General features: G+C 63.1%; 1 protein-coding gene across 1 annotated transcript; it reads left to right on the top strand.

Moving 5' to 3' along the window:
* The first annotated feature begins 1,835 nt into the window (after nt 1–1,835).
* CBX4 (chromobox 4) lies at nt 1,836–8,094 on the top strand. Its single transcript, XM_074343849.1, has 5 exons — nt 1,836–2,095; nt 2,242–2,285; nt 3,422–3,487; nt 5,575–5,641; nt 5,908–8,094. Exons 1-5 carry the CDS (start codon nt 2,027–2,029, stop codon nt 7,312–7,314), a joined length of 1,653 nt encoding a protein of 550 aa, XP_074199950.1. The 5' UTR covers nt 1,836–2,026; the 3' UTR covers nt 7,315–8,094.
* Nucleotides 8,095–8,374: the final 280 nt, after the last annotated feature.

Raw genomic sequence — 8,374 nt, 5'->3', positions numbered from 1 at the left:
GAAGACAACCCCCCACCCCTAAGAACCCCTCCAGGGGAGGAGCCACGCGGGCCGTCTTGGGCAGCAGCCGCCTGGGCAGCAGGAGCCACCGAGCCGCGGGAGCTGCGAGGCAGTGGTGAAATGGTAGTCAACGTATGCGTCCTTTAAACACCAGACCGTCTCCAGGCTTCCCCAGGATTCCTAGGAGAAAATGAGCCCGGCGCATGCTTTGGGGGTTCGCTTCCGCACCTCGCCCCTCCCCCGCTCCCTCGAGTCCCCGCGCAGTCCCCACCCAGCATTCCGGGACGTGTGTCCAGGCGGGAGCGGAGACCCGGATGGCTCTTTGCCCGCCCCTCTCGCTCTTTCCACTCTCGCTCGACTTTTGCTCCTTTCTTTTCTCCATGGACGCTCAGCCAAAGGATTGCGCAAGCTTCCTGCTCCCAGTCCTTCAAGGGCCCCGAGCTGGGGGCCCGGACACACCCCCATAGAGGCGCGCCCCTGCCCCTGCCACTCGGGTCTCCCTACCCCCTCCCCAGGCCCCCTCACTCCTCATTCCGACTCCACAGAGCTCGCGGCCCCGCGGGCGGCGCCCTCGGGAGGCCGCGTGGGGCGCAGCAGCTCCCCCAGCCGGACGCTAGAGCTGCACGCTGGAACGCGCCGTCTCGCCGCCGGAGGTGCTAAACTTCACACTCGGCGGCTTCTCCGGCCGCGTAGGGAGGGCCTCGGCTGGGCCGCGGCTGCCTGTCGGGGACCAGGGAGCGCGAATTCGTGACGAATGGTTGGCTCCTAAGCCATTCCTTTCACCTCCCCTTCGTGCGGCCCCGCTGTGCCCTGCTCCGCTTCAACCTCTTCTTGGCCATTCCCATTCCCTCTTTCGAAGCCCTTTCTGGGACCCTACGAAGTCCCTTCGGGCCCCCACGCTGACTGGACATCCCCTTCGCCTCCTCGCTGTCCTCCCTGCCTCTCGCCCTGCTTGGCTTCAGGGTGGGGGTTGGGAGGTGCTGCTGGAAACGACAGCCAGCCCTCGCCCCGCCAAGGAGAGGGCTAAGGGTAAATTAGGATCCTATCAGGATCCGGGATGGGGTCGGAGAATCCTCTGGTAAGGTTCTTGAACGCTTGGGCCCCAGGCTGGCTGCTCGTCTGTCCGCTTTCTCCTCTCCGCGCTCACCCTGGGGATCCTTTGTACCTAGTCCTCTCTCTTCTCCCTGCCCTTTCTCTTCCATTCCTCGCCTTCCTAAATGCCCCAAGCCTCGTGGGGCGGGGCAGGGCGGCGGGACACAGAAGGTCGGGGTGCGACCTGCCCCTGCCCCGATTCCGCCCCCTGCCGGCCGTTCCCCCGGCGTCTGCACAGGACGCAATTCGGTGCAAATGGAAACTGCAGTGGATGCTTCCGTGGCCCCCGGCAGGGGTCCCTGGGCAGTGCACACAGAGACTGAGAGGCGAGGGGGCAGGCCGAGGCGCTGGGCCGCAGGCGAGGGGTCGCTGCCAGACCCTTGCGGCCCTGTCAAGCTCTCCACTCCCCCCTCCGCCCTCGGCGGCCGACACACCTCTCCGGCCCGGTCCCGCTCCCGCTCCCTCCCTCCAGCGTCCTTCTCCCAGGCTCTTGGATCCCTCCCCCCTGCACCTCCCCGGCGCCCTCCTCCTCCGGGCCCCCTCCCGCGCCCTTCCTCCTCTCCCCCCACCCCTCCCCGCCGCCCAGGCCCGGGGCCTCCGGTAGGCCCGGCTGCGCCAATCCCGGCCGCGGCCCGCCCCCTGACGCCGAGCAGGGCCTGGCGAGGCCCCGCCCGCTGACGTCCGGATTTGCATGAGTTCTTGTGCAGCCGCGGCCCGGGCTCAGTTGTCTGAGCGAGCGCGAGCCGGGAGCCGGGGCGGGCGCGGGCAGTGGCGGGCGGCCGGGCTGTGCTGGGCGAGCGGCGGCGGCGGCGGCGGCGGCGGCGGCGCGGGCAGCGGGGGCGCCTCGGCCGGGGCGGCAGCGGGGCGCCGGAGGGAGCTAGCAGCGTCTGCAGCCGCGCCGGCCGTCCGCGCCCCGGCGCGCTCCGGCTCGGCCATGGAGCTGCCAGCTGTTGGCGAGCACGTCTTCGCAGTGGAGAGCATCGAGAAGAAGCGGATCCGCAAGGTAGGGAGGCGCGGGGGCGACGGCGAGGCGGCGGGGGAGCGGCAGCCGGAGCAGCCCGCGAGGAGGCGGAGAGGGGGTGGGGAGGCTGCGGGCCGGAGCCGGGGATCCCGCGGAAGCTGATGGAGTGCTGTCTCTTCCCCCCTCAGGGCAGAGTGGAGTATCTGGTGAAATGGAGAGGCTGGTCCCCCAAGTAAGTAGCGGCCGAGGGGCGGGGGAGCCTGGTGCCGAGGCTTGGGGCTCCCGGGCTCCGGACCCGCCGGGCTGGTGGGGTGGTGGGGGGAGCGGACGGGAGGCGGGGTGGAGGTGGGGTGGAGGGAGGAGGGGGTGGGGAAGTCGGTGGCAGGCACTGGGGAAGCCGAGCCGCCGAGCCCGAGCCCGGCGCCCTGTGTTGTGCTCCGCTCTCCGGGAAATGCCATCACTAATTTATGCACTAAAAGGAGCCGGAGGAGCTGGAGAGACGCGGGGCCGAGCCGGGGAGGCCGGCGGAGGGAGGGAGGGCGCAGGCACTGACTGATGTGCAGCAGAAAATGGCTCCTTTCCCCTTTCCCTCCACCGAACGGCTCCATATTGCAAAACCAAAAAAAAAAAAAAAATTAGAAAGCGACGAAAATGCAATTGTGTGCCTCTTCCCTCCTAGCGGTGCAGGGCGAGGAAGAAAAAAGGCTGAAAATGTTGGGAACTGTCACTGCGGCGCTTTTGGTGGGGGATTTTTTTTTCTTTAATTTGAAATGCGAAGGCACCGGATGGAGACAGACGCGCAGGCACACGCACACACACACTCACACAGAGAGAGAGAGGCATATTTTTGTGTTGCTGAGTATTTGGGGGTGCTTGCCCGTGACAGCGGGCTCCAGGGCGCGAGGGGGTGTGGGGGGGCAGCTTGGCTGACGGTTATCGGATTAGGGGTCAAATGGAGAATGGCTGAAGCCCTCGCGGAGACTCGGGGCTGGGGAGAGGAGGAGGGGACTGAGACTTTGCATTTAGGCTGCTTTGCACGCAGGGTTCCTGGTGAGCAAAGTGGCTTTGGAACATGTCGCAGTAACATGCTTAAAATTCTTGACAACTGCAAAATAAACTGCTAGTTTCATTTTCCTTACCCCTCCCCTTTCTTCCTGCTCTTGTGTGTTTATTTTGACTTGGGGAGGGTGTATCAGGGACTGTGTCAGGCCTGCAGAAATTTACCCTCACCGCCCCCCCAACATCCACAGCTAAATAGCTTTCGGTTCATGAAGACAGAGTAGGGCCTTATGTCATTCCCCACCTGGAGGCCGCAAAGCTGGCTCGGTTTTTTTTTACGCCGTGTCCCCCTCCCTTTTCCCTTGCAAGATATAACACGTGGGAACCCGAGGAGAACATCCTGGATCCCCGGCTGCTGATCGCCTTCCAGAACAGGTGAGCGTCCCCCAAGCAGCCGCCGCCCGCAGCCGTGACCGTATATGGGAATGGGAGAGTGGGCCAACGCTGCAAGAGGAAAGGGGGAGAGGGCCGGGAGGGGGCCCGCGGGAGTCCCCTCCCCCCGACGGGCCTGAACGGGCACGGCTGAGGCCTCGGCTCCTCTAACCAACGTCCTTGGCGGTTGCTGCAGCCTGGGTGTGGGGGCGGGGCAGGGCCGGAGAAGGAGAGGCTTGTGTTTGGGGGGAACTGCGGGAAGAGTGCGTGTGAGTGGCCCCACAGCTGCGCGGAGAAGTCGGGACTGCGCCTGGTTCCCCGCGGGGGCCCCTCCCGTCGCTACTTTGGAGCCCCACCTCCAAGCCTAGGTGTTGCTTTCCTGCAGCCACTGACCACTTGGCACGGGCAACTCTCGGGGCAGCTCCGAGGGAGCTGGCATTGTGAAACCGCCGGACGTCACGGAACTGAACTTAACCTGTTGGGGACTGGAGAAAAGTTGACGAGGCCTTAAGCCACCACCCTCACCCCCAGGGAGTTTGGGATTGGCAGGGGGCAGATTCTGTCTGGTGCTTCTTGCCCTTCACACCTCCCACTAGGCCACTTGGTGGGTCTGGCTCCCATCCTCAGGGCAGGGGAAGCTTGGCCCAAAGGGCGTGAGATGGGCGCTGCCTGATGGTGGAGGGGTGGCTTCTGACGAGGGGCTCATCCTCGTGTGCACAGATGCTTGTCACGCTGCAGCTGCTGCAGCTGGATACACCGCCGGTGGCTGTGGTTCTCTGTTTCGGGGAGAAGGGGGAAGGGCGAGCGAGGAGGGGAGGAGCGACAGGAGCCCGCAGAGCTCGGCCACCCCGCTGCCTTCCATCCCCCCTCCCCCTTTTATTTTGCATTATTTCCTGTGGCGCGTTTGGCGCTAAAACTGTAAACCCTAGACCCTTGGAGCGAGCGACCAGTAAGGAAGTTGCTCTCCCGCGACGCAGGGGGGCGCCGAGAAGGGATCCTGCCCTGGTTCCACCTGGGAGTTCCCCACCCTGTAACCATGTCAGCGGCTGATGCCATGTTGCATAATGGGTCCCTGAAGAATTAAAACGCAGGCTGTTGCAATGCCATGCAATTTCAGAGTCAGGCCCTGGCCTGGTCCCCCAGGGTCCAGGGGGGATGCCTAGGGTCGCTGGAGAGCGGGTTTCTGGCCCGGGAATGGGCTGCAACTTTGGCCAACGCTGGAAAGGCACTCCCATCTCCCACGGAGGGCTGGACAGTGCTGGGACCATCCTTTCTCCAGCCTCAGGTCACCTTCCACCAGGCCGCAGGGGGAAGCCTGGCAACCGTTGTTGACCGGCGCCACTGCCCGTGGGCTTTATTAATAATTTGGAAATGGAGGAGTCTGGGAGCCCCCGTTCAAACAAGAGATGGTGCTTCTGCGCCCCCCGCGCCCACGCCTTGCCCCGCCCCGGCCAGCGACTCCGTCCCGGCTGCGCCGGAGCCGGTTCACCAGGTGGCTGCGAACCTGGCCAGGCCCGGCCTCGGAGTCTGGCCCCCGCCCCCAGCCCCTAATTGGCTCATTTGCCGCTGTGTAAACAAGGGCGCAGCCCCTCCCCCTGTTTAGAGACTGGCCTTTAAGAAAACGAGTCCTCCCTTCTGCCGGCGGCACTCGTTATCTGAATCTTAATGAGGTCATTAGCATCCCTTGCCTCTGACGGGGAGGCACCGGGTCCACACACACCTCTTTTGGAGTTGCTTGCAACCCCTGAACCCCTTCTGTGCAGGGCCTCGGGCCCAAGGGTGTGGGTACCAGTGCCAGCGACCCAGCCCCAGGCTGCAGGCAGAGGCAGGATTGTGGAGAGCGCCAGTTCAGGTGCAGACATCCGAGGGGAGGAGCCCTTTGGGCAGATAAGGTTTGGTGCTGGCATAAAGCAGGACTCTAGGACTGGACCGAGGTGCCCAGCTGGCAGCAGAGGCGACCTTCTGTCCTGAGCTCTTGATTCCTCCGGGTTGTGCTTCACCGAAGGGGGAGTGTCACCACAGGTTGGGGTATAGCGAGAGAGGAGATGACCCTGAGGCTAAAAGCGCTGCCCTCTGTTCCCTCCCCGCAGGGAACGGCAGGAACAGCTGATGGGATATCGGAAGAGAGGGCCGAAGCCCAAACCGCTGGTGGTGCAGGTGAATACACTCGCTGGCCCTGGCAAGTCTTTCCCTTGACAGTGCCACCTGAACTCCCACCAGGCCCAGAAGGCGGGGGTGGGGGGTTCCTCCAGAACACACCCAATTCCACTTCCTTTCATCGACCTCCCATGCCCTGCCCCGCCCCCTCCCCATAACGCAGATGGCGACCTGGTGAGGGCTGGGACACTCCTGATGCTCGAGACTTGCTCTGGGGCTGGCCTTACCCCTCTCACTTCCCCCTGCATCCCACCCCGTTCCCCCAGGTACCTACCTTTGCCCGTCGTTCCAATGTGCTGACCGGACTCCAGGACTCCTCGGCTGACAACCGTGCCAAGCTGGAGCTGGGTGGTCAGGGCAAGGGCCAAGGGCACCAGTATGAGCTCAACAGCAAGAAGCACCACCAGTACCAGCCGCACAGCAAGGAGCGGGCGGGCAAGCCCCCACCGCCCGGCAAGAGCGGCAAATACTACTACCAGCTCAACAGCAAAAAGCACCACCCCTACCAGCCAGACCCCAAAATGTATGACCTGCAGTACCAGGGCGGCCACAAGGAGGCACCCAGCCCCACCTGCCCGGACCTAGGCGCCAAAAGCCACCCACCCGATAAGTGGGCCCACGGCGGGGGGGCCAAGGGCTACCTGGGAGCTGTGAAGCCCCTGGCCGGTGCGGCCGGGGCTCCAGGCAAGGGTTCCGAGAAGGGTCCCCCCAACGGGATGACGCCCGCCCCCAAGGAGGCGGTGACGGGCAACGGGATTGGGGGCAAAATGAAGATCGTCAAAAACAAGAACAAGAACGGGCGCATCGTGATCGTGATGAGCAAGTACATGGAGAACGGCATGCAGGCGGTGAAGATCAAGTCCGGTGAGGCAGCCGAGGGCGAGGCGCGCTCCCCCAGCCACAAGAAACGAGCTGCTGAGGAGCGTCACCCCCCGGCCGACAGGACTTTCAAAAAGGCTGCAGGAGCTGAGGAAAAGAAAGCAGAAGCGCCCTCAAAGAGGAGGGAGGAGGAGGTGCCCCGAGCCGTTGACCCGCAGCCCCAGGAGGCCGGCTCCCGAAAGCTCTCCCCTACCAAGGATGCTTTCAGCGAGCAGCCCCTGCAGCTCACCACCAAGCCTGACCTGCTGGCCTGGGACCCCACCCGCAGCACCCACCTGCCCTCTCACCATCACCACCACCACCACCACCATCACCACCACCACGCTGTCGACCTAAATCTCTCCCACGCGCGCAAGCGCTGCCTCTCGGAGACCAACAGCGAGCGAGAGCCCTGCAAGAAGCGCCTGACGGCGCGCAGCATCAGTACCCCCACCTGCCTGGGGGGCAGCCCGGCTGCCGAGCGCCCCTCTGACGTGCCCCCCTCTGCCGCCCTCCCGCAGCCGGAGGTCATCCTGCTGGACTCGGACCTGGATGAGCCCATAGACTTGCGCTGCGTCAAGACGCGCGGCGAGGCCGGGGAGCCGCCCAGCGCCCTCCATGTGAAGCCCGAGGCGCCTGCGACCACGGGAGTGGCAGCTGCGCCGGCGACAGCGGCCGAGAAGCCTCCGGCCGAGGCCCAGGACGAGCCCGAGGAGCCTCTGAGCGAGTTCAAGCCCTTCTTTGGGAATATAATTATCACCGACGTCACCGCGAACTGCCTCACCGTCACGTTCAAGGAGTACGTGACAGTGTAGCCGGAGGGCGTCGGAAGGGGAAGCACTGTCCCTGGGAGCTTAGCACCTGGGGCCTGGGGGTGGACTCCTCCCTCTCCAACTGCGGGAGATCCGGCCGGCCCCAGCACGAAATGCCCAAAGCCGCAGCAACCGCGTCCTTCTGCGTCCCGCTGTAGGGTCCTGGCCGGGGCGCCCGGCCCGCACTGGCGCCTTCCACGCTGTGCCTGCGGGTCTCGCCCCCCACCTGCCCCATCCCCTCTCCCGTGGACCTCCGGGACTGACAGGGCAGCCACACTCGGTGGTCTCAGAGTTATAGTATTATATTTTAACCGTGCTAACTTGTCAAGTGCAGACTTTACTCCCGTTTGTACGTGGTGTTATTATTGAAATGTATTGTTTGAGCTCAAAAGGCCCACCACCCCCTTCGGGCTGATATATATATATTTATTTGTAGGTATTTATATATTGAAATATAAAAACCTAGATTTATGGAGTTTCCTCTAGATCATGTTATATTCTATATCAGACAAACTATTTTCTGTTGACCTTTCTACCCATTCATTCAGTATTTCAGTTGATTTCATTTCCTCCCCTTCCAGGAACTGTAATACCAGTAACCTTGGTATATATTTTTTGATACTGTACACATGGATGTGTTGTTTCTATGTGCAAAAAAAAAAAAGTTTGTTAAAAGGCTAAACGAGCTCTCTAGAAACTGCTGCTACTAGAAATGTCTAAACTATAAGCTTCCAATTATTACCTGCTTGAATGTAAATATTAAATGGAGATGTTGAAGGTGCACTTTCGCTGTTGGAGATTAGCGCAGAGGGAACTTCGGAGGCTCCGGAGGCTCGGAGGCGACTGGACCCCTCTCCCCACCCCACTTCCGCCTTAGATGGGGGTGGAGGTGAGGGGAGAACAGATCATGCCTTGAGCTAAACCTTTGCAAAAGCACAGGGGACTGGTTTCGCGGGCAGAGGCGCCCGCACCCGGAGAGTGACCCCGCTCCCCGGAAGTCGAGAGGCTCTCCAAAGGAGAGGGGAATTCCTGCGGGGGGGTGTGTGCAGGCGTCGCTCCCGCC

Source organism: Camelus bactrianus, chromosome 16 (genome assembly GCF_048773025.1).
Source record: "Camelus bactrianus isolate YW-2024 breed Bactrian camel chromosome 16, ASM4877302v1, whole genome shotgun sequence".
Classification (NCBI taxonomy): Eukaryota; Metazoa; Chordata; class Mammalia; order Artiodactyla; family Camelidae; genus Camelus; species Camelus bactrianus.
The sequence above is the reverse complement of the archived record's forward strand: the minus strand, read 5'-3'. Positions and strand labels throughout refer to the sequence as shown.

Coding starts and splice junctions, on each gene's coding strand:
- CBX4 (XM_074343849.1), top strand. CDS start 2,027: ATGGAGCTGCCAGCTGTTGGCGAGCACGTCTTCGCAGTGGAGAGCATC. Junction 2,286..3,421: donor TGGAGAGGCTGGTCCCCCAA/GTAAGTAGCGGC, acceptor TTCCCTTGCAAG/ATATAACACGTGGGAACCCG. Junction 5,642..5,907: donor CCAAACCGCTGGTGGTGCAG/GTGAATACACTC, acceptor CCGTTCCCCCAG/GTACCTACCTTTGCCCGTCG.